At 43.9% G+C, this 16,140-nt stretch overlaps 1 protein-coding gene across 2 annotated transcripts in view; it reads right to left on the reverse strand.

Annotated features, from left to right (window-relative positions):
- Positions 1-16,140, reverse strand: part of unc5cb (unc-5 netrin receptor Cb) — a 123,587-nt gene that overhangs the window by 19,915 nt on the left and 87,532 nt on the right. For both annotated transcript variants that reach the window (XM_073477897.1, XM_073477896.1), the window contains exons 5-7: positions 6,660-6,840; positions 3,811-3,978; positions 3,391-3,555 (exon numbers count right to left, since the gene is read on the reverse strand). In XM_073477897.1, coding sequence (XP_073333998.1) covers positions 3,391-3,555; positions 3,811-3,978; positions 6,660-6,840 — 514 coding nt within the window. The remainder of the gene's footprint in view (positions 1-3,390; positions 3,556-3,810; positions 3,979-6,659; positions 6,841-16,140) is intronic.

Raw genomic sequence — 16,140 nt, forward strand, 5'->3', positions numbered from 1 at the left:
TGAAACGCTGTCTAAAACAGAGGTCTGTATCAGCCCTCCTAGTGACATTAAAGTCAGCTCATATACATGTAATCTGACACGTTTTGCTGATATGATATCTAAGAAATGGTTTTGCAGAAACGTACAATGGCAACATTTTATTCTGGCATCTGGGCTAAGATTTGGAGAAAAATTGTCCACATAGATATTTTATTTGGTTAAAGGTTGTGCTTCTGTTTGGCCAGGTGATACATTGAGGTGACGTGGAAAGTAGTGTCAAACAGCAGCCAGGGATAGTACACTAGTACACATAATATTCAGTCTCACTGGGATGTCCATAAACAACTATACAAACAATGAAGTCCTTATTGGAGAGGGAGAGAGCCACGGGCAGACAAGTGGACCGACAGGAAAATCAATGGCTTGATAGATGGGGCTAGTGTGTACATGTAATCAGGCAACGGGGAGGCCAGGCTAGAGCAGGGGGAGGTGACTGTCAGGGTCAGTCTAACTGATGGCCCATTTGAACCCATCCTGTAGAGTTTCTATTCATCCGCCCGTCTACGGCACGGCCAGAGTAAAGGCATGCTTCGGTGGGTGGGCTCCAAAGGAAACCTCGAAGCCCCAGACAGACAAAGATTATTCTTTCCTGACAACATTGAGCCAGGGAGGAGGGGGGACAGGAAATCATTGTCTGTGTTTCAGCCATTACTTCCTTGAATATGGCAGACTTCCAACCTCAGAGATGGATACTGTCGTCTGGCAAAACTGATGTCATCATGAGAAAAGCCACAGGTTTATTTATGCTTCCTGGTGGAGAAACTATGTAACTGAAACTGCTGATTATACACAAGATATTTATTTACATGTAATCAACACTTTTCAACCACTTATAAATACAGTGTGAAGAACCAGATGCTCTTGGAAAGCTGAAGGGAGCCTGGAGTTGTGATTTTCCAGTCTCTAGGGTTTGATAGCAATAAAGCATTTGCCCTTGCTGGAGTGAGCGCTCCCCCTTTCTCTACATCAATGTGTCAAGAAAATGTCATGTCTGAGAGCAAGGTTACCAAACACTTGGAAAACAACGTCAGAGTCGAGGAAGACAGACCACAGAGGGCGAGCAAAACAGAGATTTAGTCAGGTCAGCCTCAGTGAACTGTGAAAACTATACTCTTGTGTTAGAGTTGGGAAGTCCTATGTGAACAGGCAGAGTGCAACCTCTCTAGATCAATTTGTAGGTGCCTAACTTTGTTAAATCCAACCCCCAAACTCCCGGACAGTCCAAATGTGATAAACAAGCTTCAAAGTAAATTATAACAAAAACTCCTTCCTTTTTGACTCGGGTCAGTTGTGTTTTCACAGGGTGCAGCAGTGGAGGCCGAGCATCGCGAGTTCTATTTCCAGCTCTGCTCGTATCATATTCCTTTGCCAGATTTCTGCGATGGACTGCAATTGAAATGATTTAAATAAATTCAAACAACCGAAAATGAGATCAAGCTGCAATGGAATCCAGAGACATGTGTTTGCTCGGATCCCGGCCCTGCACTGGAGGGAGCAGATCAGCGGTCCGAGGTGAGTTCAGATTGCACACAACTTCCATTCCCAATCATATTTGCCATAATGTGAGCTTTTAGATAATGGGCCGTTCTCCTAAATGCTGTTGGAAATGGTCATTAGCATTGACATAAGTGGCTTCACCCTCTTAGCTCCCAAAAAAATCAATCCCTGAAATGATCCTAAATCTATATCATTATGGCTTTATATTCTCTGCAAACTGGCCATCAATCTACTGAGAACTAATGCTTCGGAGATGGGCCGAGTCGCAGAGGGCGTGCAGCGGGGCGGGGAAGCGCGGGGCGGACGTATGTTGTGCCGCAGTGGGAAATGAAATAAGATGAATAAGACAAATAAGAGGAGGTCTTCTTGTAGATTGCTCCCCGATGTTTCTCCACACTGCAGACATATGACCTTGGCAATAAAATCAGCTAATGCATTCCTCTCATGCTGACGTTAAACTAAATCACTGAACACTGAAGTCATAGTTTCCTGTCAGTCCTCCTCACTGCATATGGACAGTATGTGTTTACTTTGGACAGAGACATGCAGATCCATCAGCCAGCTGCGTCTAAAGATGCCATAACCTAGAGCACATCATGTCGACACCATACTGCAGGTAGCAGTTTACAACCCCATGGTGCAGCAAAATCTCAGATCAGCTGCACACAGTGACGGCCAGCTGTATCAAATTCTAGACATCCAGCAGCCGGGCCTCTGTTATATTATTAGTGTCACAGTCACCATCTGTAGTAGGTTATACACACGATGGAGGCATCTGTGACAGCGTGTGGGTCTAACACCTTCAAAGATGTTTATTGGAGAGGATTTTTATTAAACTAGACACAGGGTTTAACTCAGTTACTGTGCAAGTCTTTCCAGCTATCTCCTTCCCATCCTCTGTCTCTTGCTATTATAGGCACAGAGGAGAGGGCAGTGACTGTTTTAGTCGATGAAGTCCAAGGTATCAAATGCTGTACTCTTTGGCTTCTTAATACCGCACACAGGCATGCATCAGAGCAACTGCAGCACGATTCCAATCTGTGAATGTATTATAAAAGAAAGGGTTTTTTTTTTTTTGGCTCACATACAGTAAACTGCTGTTTTTAACTCCCTTTGACAGAATGAGAAGCAGGAAAGAATGTGCTGCCTGCAGGAAAATATCTGGCTGCGCCACAAACTGGCTTTGGCCTTTTAGTTGTTTGCAACAAAACAGTAAAAAACCAATTGTGAATTATGAGAAGGAAATTCTGGTGCATCCCGGAGCCTTTTGTGTTCTTTGAAATCAGTACGAGAGTTTAATTGCCAGCACTTTGTGGCCTCCTGTTTCCTTGCATTTGACCGAAGGAATCCAGAGTTCTTAAATTAAGGTAGTAATCAAAGCTGCCTGGTAGTTGTGACCCCCCCTTATGTAATTACAATATAATCACTTATTATTATTTTAAATATAACTCCCAAATGCTTCGCCTGTGACAAGGATAATTACTTAGAGTGCTTCCCCATGTGGCCAAGTCTTTATTTTTAACATACACTTATATTTGAGCTGACACAGGGAAAGATGTGCAGTGCTTTCTGCTTTATGTCACTTTTATTCAACCGGTGTTGTGTATCATGCATGTGCAAATAAAGAGATTGACTGCAGCAGACAGAGAGAAAGGCGCTTCAGCGTGTCTTATTGTTTATGTATGAGTGAAGCGAAACAGAGTGAGTGAGCGACAGGGCGGCGGGTGTGTTATGTGGCGATGTGAAACACAGCGCTTTGATGAAAGAGCAGAGTGAAATTCATGGTCAAAGGGTGAAGAGATGTCTCTGGTTGGCAGGTCAGAGAGAGTAGCAGAGGATTAGTCGGGTACTCACTCTGCATGCACAGCCCATCGGTGCAGTTCTTGGACTGGAGCACCATGCCCTCACAGTCCTTCCCCCCGTTTTTGGGCGCTGGAGCGCTGCATTCTCTCCTCCTCCAGTGGGTGCACTCTGTCCCACAGGTGGACCACTTACTCCACTCTGTCCACAGGCCATCCACTGCCACACAACAGACAGGACGGACGGGGGAAGAGTGAATGAGATGGCACATGAGAGGATGAAGACAAACAAGTGCATGAGTGGGTGAGTGGAGACGTGATTCGAGACATGTGGGAGAGAGACACACACGTAAGGGTGGAGGCACAAACAGAGCGAAATATGCAAACACAGAGTTGTATCATATTTTATGTATTTTGTGCGACTATACCCTTTCCACCCACTTCTAAGTGGGCGTATTGTAAATTTAGTCCATACCTGGGCAGAGAGGATTACACGCCAGCTTCTGGATGCCTTGCCCTTCACAGATGGCGCCGCCGTTGAGTGGGGCGGGGTTGGTACAGCTGCGTGTGCGTTTCTGGTAACCACGGCCGCAGCGGCTGTTGCACACTGACCACTCCGTCCATGTTGACCACCCCCCATTCACTGGAATAGGGTAATAAAATGTGTTGAAATATGACTGATTCCTGTTAGTTTTCTTACCAAATTATGTAAATAAGATGTTCATTAATAAACGCTGGGGGTAAAAAGTTAGATTGGGGTGAAAAAAAATAAATAAAATACAACAAAATTAAACACTAAAGTACAAGTTACATGAATAATGATAATGAATTTTTCATTTTCGGGTGAACTTTTCCTTTAACAAATGAAATCAAATCCCTAGAGTCTTGGACATCTCGATACACGCTCATTTCTCCACGGTAACATCTATATACCGAGGTTTTGAGTTTTGAACCTGAAATCCTGGGTCATTACTTTGCCCTGCAGCCAGACAGTAAATTCTGGTCAGATTGCTGCATTTTCCATTCACTGATTCCTCCTAATGCCTCTCTTCCCTCTCTCATCCATCTCTGTCAGCGACTAAATCCAGTGCAGAGTGACACCAGGGCTTGTGGCTGAGAACAAGTCTGTGGCATTTGAGATGGTGGAACTGGGCCCCTCGGAGCCTCCGACTTTCAAATGTGACATGCTTATGAGTGAAGCCCAAAATATTGGACTCTTGGGGGAAGACCGCCAAAAGCCCCGCATTTCTTTACTGTCTGCTTTCTTTCCTCCACGGATTATGGATCTATCTCCTCTCTCCCTCTTTCTCTCCGTCTCTCTCCGTTTTTTTTCTCCTTTGTTGTCAGCTTGTGCTCCTGTTCCCAGTGTCCTTGTAGCATGTTGGTCTAGAAACCTCTGGGCAGAAAACATACTGCCTGTCCTTCTCACTTTTTCATCACTGGTGTCAGACACAGCTCTCCCTTATCCTTTGGGCTTCTCGTACTGATTTATAGGGGAGTGTGTCTGCTTACAAATACAGCACAACTGTGCATGAATGTGCGAGCATCCCATTTTGGATAAAGAAGCAAGGACGGCACAGACAGATGCAGTGGCTTGTTGTATTAATTCTCAAGGATGAGCTGACATCAAAGCAGTTTTTCGACACTTAGACAGCGATCCTTGTCCCTGAAATCTCTCACTCTCTTGGATTAACAATTTTTGTTTCTACATCACCCTTACATCGATCCCTACTAGCCACATTGTCCTCAATGTTTACTAAACTGAAAAGCAGAGCAAAACAACAAGGGCACTAACAATACCACACCTCCAGTAGATTTGAAACCTAATCCTGGTGAAAGCAGCAGTTGTAAGCATCCATCCACATGCATTCCGCTTCATCCAGTGTGAATATTCATCGCCTCCAGCAGGCGTTGAAGTTCAACTTCGCAGCCGTGCTGCGCAATAACAGTCATGTTAGTTGATGTTAGGGAGACGGTGGGTGAGTCTGTGTGAAACCACAGCGGGGGTCTCTTTAAGTATGCCTCAGCCACATCAGCACCTTTCTCGCACTTCAGAAACTCACAAATCTTCCAGACTTTGCACACCTTCAGGCAGGAACAAAATGAGCGTGTTACACGCTGCGGGATAGAGAGGGCTTTGCTTCATGCAGACTGACTTTCAAATTTGTTTTATTTTGAGTTGAGCTGACTTCTGACAATAATTAACACTTTCCCTCAGCACTAATGTTCGACTTAAGTGTAAACCCAACGTGACGCCACCCATTTGTTTGTGGAAAACCACTTTGAAGTGGTTGGCAGTAAGGCCCTGAGCACACCAGGCCGATGGTCTGCTATCGGGCATTGTCAGGGCTGGAAGTGAGTGTCTGTGGCTGTAGTTGGTGTGGTGTATCCTGCCCTGTTGGCACTGGACAGCCCTTATCTGAGGCTATTTGGCCGACTGAGTATGTAGAATTGGTGGCGGCTTGTCCTCAAGAGAAATCACTCTGATTGGCTTTTCAGGTAAGCGCATCAGTGCAGAAAAGAGAAATGAAAAATGAAAGGGTTTCTCCTTATTTTTCCTCTGCCTCTTCGCCAGTGTCATTTGCAACTTTTTATCAGACATAGTCTTGGTTAGAAGTGGCTATATTAGCGAGAGTGGTGTAAAAAAACACTGCTAAATCATAACAACATTTGGATATCTGCAGAGAGACATTTCATTTCATGCAGCCACAGAATGTACAAGCTTCTTGGCCGCCGGCTGTAGTCTTTGTGGTGTGTTCAAGTGCAGCTTTTTGGTCGAGACACAGGAGACTGGGGCGATGCAACAGACGGCCTTTGTCGCAGCTATCTTTTGATGTCATTTTGGTGTTTCAGGGCCTTTACAGCCATCGCCATCTTGTTTTTTATGAGCCAGAAGTGACTATATTTGGACGAGAAGGCGGAACTGGGAAGGATATCCTGATTGGATCTGACTGAGAACCCACCCTAAGGCACACTCTGCTTTGACATCAATTTTACTCCAAATGAGACCATCATTTGCAAAATGAGCATCATGATGTGTTGAAGAAGACTTGAAACAAGCAATCAAGACCGAAAACTAATTAGCAAACTATTTACTAAGGTAATGAATCAAGTGAGAAGTAAGGTCATTTTCTCATAAGCTTACATACAATCTGCCTTCTTTATGAAACCAGCAAACTCACCCCCTGATGGCTATTAGAAAGAATGCAGATTTAAGGCACTTAGAGCTCCTTCTACATTTTACACAGTCAATTGTCTGTCTTTGCCAATCTCTCATGTGCATGCCAGGACATGTTGTATCTGATCGGTGTCAAGACAGTTTACCGTAGACGATAACTGTGGCGGTGGTGCTGCGTCTCTTGGCCACGATGTTCTTAGCCACACACGTGTAGTTGGCCGTATCAGAGAGGCGAGCCTGTTTGATGATCAGATTGTGGTCGATGGTGATGTAGAAGTTCCTGTCATCTGCAGGATCTATAACCTCCTCGTTCTTTAACCACTCCACCTGAAAAGAAGAAGAAGAAGAAGAAGAAGAAGAAGGAGGGAGCACAATGTGAAAAAAGAGTAATGACAGACAACTGAAAAGTATTTCAAACAGAAGCGGTGAGAGAAGATATGAGACAGGTTGACCTCATTAAATTGCAGAGGAATCACAGCAAAGTGTTTAAACAGCTATAGTTGTTCTTGTCTCCGTCTAACCTCTCAAATAGCAGCGAGTGCCAGGATTAGAGGCACAATTGTTTACGTCCCTGAGGTCCTGCTACAAAAAGTCAATATCTATCATGCTCTTTTTATTCTCCCCCTAGAACAAAGCACTACACTAACAGCAGCATTGCCAGACAGCAGAGAAAAGAAAACTCTCCCCGATTCCTGATGCTGAGAGGCTCTCTGACCTTTCCTCAGTTTCATTTCTCTAAATGATACTGATAGTGAACTCCTGGCACTATCACAGAACAGGGGACCATTTAGAGTCTTTATTTGGCTGTAAATCACCCATGATCCCTTTTCTCTTCAAGGGGTACAAAGGTTTGGGAAAGAATAACACGTGCCGCCTTGCGCTCGGAAGCCACGTTGATTTAAGATATATCCTGGTTTCTCTGGTTTTCTTCAAAGAAGTTGTCCAGTGATGAGGAGGCCTGGATAATAACTAACTTCCTGTGTATTGTGGAATCCCCCGAGGAGCAGGGCCTGATAAGAGATAAGTCACTAAGGAGCAGTACAGGAAAAGATAAGCGGGATGTTTATAAAGAGTCTTTCTCAGGAGAGATAAAGTATCTCAGAAAAAGTGGGGCAAAAACCTGATATAAGGCCTGCCAAGACAAAACAGTGTGTGGGCTTACTGATGTTGTTTGATTTCATAAGAAAGTACACAGAAACGCCGTGTAGTTGTGCAGACATGTACAACACATTGGCCATTGTTGGAAGACCGGCATTGTTAGAACTTGCTCAATAGAGAAGATGGGCTGACTGTGAATTGCACTGGGTTACATGCATCACTAGCCTCACAAGTGTCTGTGTTAGCTCGAGATGTCAGATATCGAAGATGCCATCAGCGTCACACCTCAGCAAGGCTGCCTGCTCTCTTATCCAATGGGAACACATTGGAGAGGCTAAGTAGAAAACATTTTCAATACCTCACTTCACAATTATTTCACACTTAACCTCTTCCAACCCCGCCCTCCCTCAAATCAATGCATACAACACTTGCAAGACACTTATCCCTGCGACAACCTCAAATCTGAACAAACGCTGGATGCAGACACAATATCAGCAGAGCTTTACAGTAAACCTCTGTGAGCAGGATGTATATTCTCTGCTGATTTGGTGCTTATGAGTGTTTTTCCTCCATAAACATGTGTCGACTGAATCAATCTCATGGAGCCACGAAGGATAGGATTCCCCTCACAAGACGTCTACTCACTGAAATTAAAGCTCTCTCTCACAAGAGCATAATGTGATAAAGTGCTGCATGACGCAAGTTGCGATGTCACTCACTCGCAGGCTGTTATCAACACCTCCTGGTGCTCCAACCTCCCAGTCCGGATCTAACTAGCTAACGGCAGCTACTGTTAGCAGCAGTTAGCTGTGACTCTGGTTATATCCTGCCCCTTGTTTGTTTTGAGAATGAATTCGGAGGGTGGCCGATTCTTACATATTGCACCTTTAAGAACAGAGTTGACTTAATCAAGACTGTAATCAAATAATCCTTGATAATGTAGCTAAAATCTAATTACATTTTTTTTTTTTTCAAATGTAATCTGGGCTGATTATAGTTACTTATTTTCATAATTCTGATGTAATCTGTTACTATCCAACCCTGAGCATGTTCATATACAGTACGTAGATAATTAGACATTTTGTGGATTGAGCCATTGAACTGGCTTCTGCTTTAATTCCACTGCAACTCGTCTGTTGTGACATCTGCTGAGGTGGCAGTTATACATCTGTCATGACTTTCAGCATTGGAGCACCCGAAGAATTCAGTCATAACTCTGCTAAACTGTAGCTTCTGGTGATTTTCTCTCTGACATTTCAACATTTCAAATAGCTTTTATAAAGTCCCTTTTACTATATACATACACAAATAAAGTAAATAACTCCTGTGCATTATGCATGATCCATTTAGATTAAGGAGGATGAAGTGGTGATAGCGAATGCGTCAATGTTTTTTATTAAATAAGGCTTACGGTGTGTGTGTGTGTGTGTGTGTGTGTGTGTGTGTGTGTGTGTGTGTGTGTGTGTGTGTGTGTGTATGTGTTGCAATATCACCATCTATCTTTAAAACTGAATGAAAGTAATAAATATGACAAACATGCCCAGAGAGAAGGACCCTCATGTTCAGAGAACAAAGATTTGACAGTGATCTGATTGCCATTTTGTGTGTCCTTTGTTCCCTCTGTCATATTGAAAAGTGAGGGAACACGAGTCCAATAAAACAAATACAGATGATGCAAACTAGAGTAATGGTGGTTTTTGTTGACTTGGTAAATATTTAGTCTTTTAGTGCTCACATCAGTGTGTGCAGAGCACAGAGCATCGGGACTAAAAGGTCTGTTCTTTGAATAGAGATTGACATCGACATACAAAGAGGTGGTTATCCAATTTTGCACCAATCACAGAGGCAGTCTCTACAAACGTGCTGCATTCAGATGTCAAGAGCACTTTTATATGAGAAGGTAATTAAAAATTGAACAAAAGAGCTTTTCAGCACAGATGGAGAGGTGGGAGGGAGACGGATTGACGAGGGATAGAAAGTGGTAGAAACTCATGTCAGAAGTGGGAACGTGTGTGTGCGAGGGAGCAAAAGTGAGCAACAGTTCACCCATCATTTATTCTGTACAGACTATAATTGGGACTCATTAATAAAACCAGAGATGAAAAGGTAAGCCAATCTCTACACAAGACTTGCAAGAAGATTTGAAATGATTAAAATTCAGCAGAAGACTACGTCTCATATAGCACTTGTCCAACTTTCTCTCATGCCAACAGACTCAAACATGCACACAGAGACACACATACTCACACACACGTGCAAACACAGCCACACACTCGCAGCTCGTTAGTGTCTGATTGGCAGCGAAACATCCGGAGAGGTAATTGGCACATTTCTTGTCATTAACGAAGGGAAATTGCCACATGTCAGCTGTCATAAAGAGAGGGAGTCTTCCTGTCTAGTCGGAGACAGCCAAGTGACAGACAGAGAGAGAGACAGATGGAAACCTAAACCTAGCGAGGAAGACAGGGAGACGGACGAAGAGAAAGACAGGTAGGTGCAGGATGGAGAGGAGGAGATAGATGAGTGAGAAGGAGAGCAGGTGCATGTGCAGGAGGGCAGTCACTCGTGTGCCAAAATATCTGTGATGCATCATCAGTGAGAGGCAAGAACAGACAAGAATAAAGACAAGGAAAGGAGGATAAAGGTTACAAAGAGGTGACTTTGCCTTGAAGAGGTGAAGACTGAATGAGTGAGAAGGGAAAGGGAAATACTAAAGTAGGAGGTAAACAGAGAAGAAAGGGATCCGATTGTGAAGAGACAGCTTTTTCATCCCTTGAGCTCTGGAAAATTCACAGAGCAGGATATATAGGATGGTACTGGGAAAATAATAAAGACAGGTTAGAGAAGGGAGATGTCAAAGGAAGTGCTGTAAAGCTTGGAAAAGGGAAATGTTCAAAGTGATGAATCTGTGACACATATGTGTTGCGGTAGTGTTAGCAGTGGTAGCACACATACAGCCATAAAGCATTGTGCACAGGTGCCCTGATTCATTCAATTGGGGAAGCAGACACAGGAGGCCAGAAGTAGCCTATCAACGGCCATTTTAGAGGTCGGAACATCTGTCCCAAGACTAAGAAATGCATTTTTCTTTTGCCCTTTTGTGAAGAACCCTACTTGAGGGATGGCCACCATTCTTCCAAAAGATATTCGATCATTTGGAGAGTGCTGGCTAACACACTGGTCCAAAATCTGTGTTCAGCTGGTTTGAGATCTGATGACTGTTCAGGCCATAGCATATGACTGATTTATTTTATTCTCATCAATTCGTTCACTCCAACATCACACTTTGAACTGTAAACAGGTATCAAGGCTACTAACTTGTGATAAATGTGTAAAACTACACCATATGTTAAGCCTTCAGGTCTTTTAATGGACTGACCACGGTGGTATACATCTTGATTCAAGTCCTGAATAACGACGCAGCTTCAGCGTCTTTCCACTGTCACTTGTTCTTCCGCTGGCAAACATAACTGGCTGCGGACCTGGCTGCAGCAGCAGCGTGGGAGTAACCACTGAGTGGGATGTTTCTGCGCTCTGCCAGGGTGTGCCAGCACAACACTAATTAGCCCAATATACAGAACACACTGTATACAATCCACTTACTTGTTAAGAACCAGCGCGAGGCAAAACCATTCATTACTCATTGCTGTTGTGTCAGAAATAGAACGTACAGCAGAGCGTGGGGGTGGAGAGGGGTGTGAAAAGAGAGGGAAAAAAATGTTCCACAGAAACGTGCGAGACTCCTCTACAGAGAAGTCATTATGAGCTCTCCTGCGTCTCCACATGAAGTCTATCTATCCAACGTAATTTATTCATTCCCCCTTTTTTCACAGCATATATCCGCTCCAGGCTTGAACGACACACCTGGAGAATGAGCCACAAAAGGTTACAAACTGATTATTCAATCATTCACTACGAGACAACAAGCCATATGCTCTGCATCTGCCTGTATGACAAGTATGGAAATGTGAGCTGTATAAATATTAACAAGCTGAATTGCACTAAGGTGTGATGTGATGGGAAAAAATGTTTGTATGTGTGTGCGCCTGTATTTCTTGCTTTTATCAACAGTATATATGTAAGTGTGCGTTTGTGAGGGCGTACGTGGAGGAGCCTGAGTGGGATGGGGCTGGACGGAGGAGGGAGGGTGAGGTTAGGTAACAGAGGTGGAGTTGGGAGTCGTTACTACCGCAGGTGTCCAAACAGAAGACGGATCACTGAGACTCAAGACAGGAGTAATGACCTCCTCCAGCACAGTCCCGCCTAAAGCCCTCCACAGTCTTTTGGAGGAGAATAGCCATTTCTTAAAGTAGCTCCAAGGACAGCCAGACGCCTCACTGCTGCAACGCAAGTCTGTTTTCTCTTGCACAGTTCATATGCCTCTTAAAATATGACTCCCAGCATCACTCGCCGCCTACAGTACAACTGGCTGAAAGTTTTTACAACTTTCTTTTTGTCTGTTTGTTCTAAGGAGGCATCCAAAAAAATCAGCTGATTGATGCTGATGATGTGAACACAGGATTTCTGCCATTATACTGTACATTGTGTTTTCAAGCGAAAATCTTTTGATACATTCATGTGTGGGTGGACAAGTACAAGTTGGCTGCAGAGAGGCGCACATGCTATTTTGTGTGAAATATTAAATAATAAACGAGTATAAAGGATCACTAGGGCTGCAGCTTTGCAAGTTGAAGAACTGTCTGATACACTCTGTGAATGCCGTCCTTGGTCTCCCCGAGTCTCCTCTGGCCTTTTCGAAAAGCTTAGTTGATAACTCCAGCAAGGGAGAGGGGTTTTTGTGCACTGATAGAGGTCAGAACTCTTGATGTACAATGCAACCTTCAGGAGCAAGGATAAAAATGCTGGCAATGATTCATACGTTCATTGCAAACAGCACAGAAATCCTTTGAAAGTCATAAAAATAAAAAAAACTGTCTCATTTACGTGTCGTTCCCGTGTTAAATGTAAAATGCCACCTGGTATCCAGCAATTCACCTTCCCAAAGATTCAAGATTGTGTCGGAATGAATGTGATTTTTACCATCTTGCCCCTTTTGGAAGTATAAACAGAGAATCTGTTAACCCAAGGACAAGTGATCAATACAAAACTCCTCTCCCACAGAAAATATTGCTCCTGTTTTTTGAGCAAAATATAAAAATTCGTAAATGATCATTCCCACTAATCTTGAGGCATCAAAATAATTGCAATATGATTTTTGACAATAATGTGGAGCCGTAAGAAGTTGGTTTTGTTTCCAGTATCATTTTAAAAGGTCCCATATTGTAGAAAGTAAAATCTGAATTTCTTTTTTATTATAAAGCAGGTGCTGGTGGTATATAAATAAAGCATGTAAACATTTTCTAGTATACACCCAAAATATAAGCATGCACCTGAAAATGAGCACAATATGTGACCTTTAAATCTTGTATCCCTCTAAAGCCCCAAGCAGAGCCTTTCGCCTCTATCCTTTAATGAATGATATTTACTTTTCTCTCTCATAGGTGGTCTGATGGAATATAAGCACCGAAAACTCCCTCGGCTCTAAGATTTTACATGTAAATGTTTGTTAAGGCCTGACCCATTGGAGGTAACACTAGAAAGGGCAATGACTTACAGAGGACAGCAGAGCTCACAAATGTTGGGCCATTAGAGTAAATCACGGCTTTTGCACAGGAAAAGCTGCAGTGATTGACAGGTGAGTGCCTGAAGGGCAATCTTTGGTTGGTTGCCACAGGGATTCGGTCTGGCCTCCTGACACCTTCTTTCCCATGGGTAACCTTAATAAAAACACACTTCCTGTTTCACTGGGCACTGAAGTGTTGTTACTCTTGACATTCCTGCACCCCCCCCCCCCCCCCCCCCCCCCCTTCCTCATAACTCCACTCCCAGCACCATTTTGACTTTGAGGAAGCACTCAGCTATTTCTTGACAAGGTGACCTGACGAGCTGCTGTTTCTGCTATGCCTTCACTCCGCCTGTTAACTGGAACTGGGCCTAAAATCAACAGTAATCACTGACATTTGCATGGTTTAATGGGTGGAAAAGACAGATTTTGCATCTCGATGAAGGGCCACGGTCAAGACATTCGAGCCAGAGTGTATTATAACATTAACACTCATCATTATCGGGACCTTTGGTCAATAACAAAGCATCTTCTGCCCCTGCGTCTCACAGAGCTTCATGTGAAACCGCTGAATTTGGCTCTGGCTGCTGTCCCAGCTGTCGAAATTCATCCGACTTAGTTTTATCACCTCTCTGGATGAGGGAGTGTGAAGCAAAGATCTTTGTGTTCCATGGCTTTCTTCTCAGTAAAGCCAATGGACTTAATCATGGCAGCAGGGCCTCTTCCCCGCAGAGCATCAATGACTCGTTACCCATGATAACACGGCAGGACCCCGGCTGACTGAGGAGATGCCTGAATTAAAATCCCGCTTCCATGGAAACAGGCTCAGCAGCTCACGGCGCTGCATCACCTCTGAACTCTTGTCTTTCTCTCCGGGCTGTGACAAGTGCTCTGAAGTGGGGATGGAGATGGAGGGCACGGCGGAAGAAAGGAGAAAGAAACAATAAAGCTGCATTCTTTCGCAAAAGGAGATTTAAGTCCATTTTATGAGCCTGCCACATATTCATCAGTATGAAAAGAGGCCCTTTAGATGTTGATGAAAGAGCTTCATGGAGGTATTCAAAGAGAGGGGTCTGCGTTGAGCTGATGGAAAGCCCTCCATCCCCATTTTTACCTTTATTGCACTATCTATGGGCAGCACTCGGCGAGTAAACCCACGTAACGCAAAAAAACAAGCCTTTCCTGCCAAATCACTCCCTCTCCCTTCCTTCCTAGAATAGCTTCAACAGTTACATTTTCCTTCTGCTCTTGATTAAGTACATATCAAATATTCATGGCCATGGAAACGTGTAACAATGACTTTTAGGGAGCCTGGTGAGTGTCTAATGTATTCAGAGCGTACAAGACGCTCAGATGACTGAATCCTTGTGCTATTTCAGAAACCTCACTCGCAGCATTTCAGTCCACCAAGGCCAAAGTTCCATTGGTAATGGTCAGGAGGAGAGCCAAAATAAATGCCTGCTGCTTGTTTTCTTTGTGTGTGTGTGTCTGTGAGTGTGTGTCCACAGCTCAGGGTCTATCTGCACACCAGAAAATCAATGCATCAAGTGCGAGTAGCCTGTCAAGAACAGGAGCTGGGATACATCTGACTCATCTCCAAATATGAAAACCTCTGCGACGTCTGATGGGAAGTGGAACTCATAAGTTCCTGCAGCATCATCACAGGAGCGATCCCGATTATTCAGCACAATGTTTCGTTTTTCGCGGAGCCAGAAGACACTCCAAACCACTTAAATAGAATCACAGAGTGTCATTACTGTGGTAAACCGTCCTGAAAACCTATAATGTAAATCATCTGAAAACTGGGAAGACAAAGAGGGAACACAAGACGACTGGATGACATCAAATAACTCAGTTCCACTTTGTAATCTGAGATCAAAACTAATTGTGATTGACTTACTTTGATTGTCTGGAACGTGGGCTTCGTAGCCCTGAGATTGTATCTGTGTATGTGTGTGTGTGTGTGTGGGTGAGATACTTTGATAGCTCACTGTTTCAAACAGCAGTTGGAAATTTTGCATTATTGCTGATCTCGGAAAAAATAACTTCCTTAAAACAGACTATCAAGAGCGTGATAAAGTGTCAGCGGATGGAAACATTTAACAGCTGGGAAGCTCTTCTAACAGTCGAATGTCACTTTAGTTAAATCAACGCTGACAATAGAAGACGGAGATGATGAACTGCGATGAACCCAAAATGACAGATTTTCCTTATGAAACTCATTTATTCTAGTTGGAAAAGAAGACCCACAAAGTCCTCCTTCCAGATCATCAGCGCAGCCACAATCACGCCGTTCACTCCACAGAATAGATGAAGAGACTTTCCGTGCTCAGATGAGCTCTTGGCAGCATGTTATCATGTGTGCATGCAGACGTGTTAATGTCCTTGCTGGACATGTGTCATCCATCAATCAAGTCAGGGCAGTATGTGTGTATTGTTTTGTCTTTGACATAAAAAAATGCTTTGGAATGGTTCAACACAGCACAACACATGCAGTCCACATGATTTAAGAAAAGTGCTGTAAGAGCATGGGTTTTATGGCTCAGCCGCAGCCTGCCATCCTGCCAGCCTCTCCCTTGCTAGGCAAAGGCCTGTAAAGGAACCACAGAGCGAACTGACAGCCCACTGGAGGCCTGACAACAACCCACTGGATCCAACCCCGACAAACCTCAACAGCTCTTCTCCCTCAGCCTTCAGCCTCTCTCATCCTCTCTGTATTTTTGTTGGTCTCGGAGTGGGTGACAGATCTTTCCTTCACAATGCCTGCTACAGATTTCTGCAGATTCATATGCAACCACAGACTGAGCCCATCTGCTTTTTCCGAGGCTTTTTCTCCTGCGGGCTTGTGTGAGAAAAGGCCTGACAAACACAGTTTTGTCCCTTTTTTTCCCACTGAGGCAGCTGTG

This window comes from Pagrus major, chromosome 12 (genome assembly GCF_040436345.1).
Source record: "Pagrus major chromosome 12, Pma_NU_1.0".
NCBI lineage: Eukaryota > Metazoa > Chordata > Actinopteri > Spariformes > Sparidae > Pagrus > Pagrus major.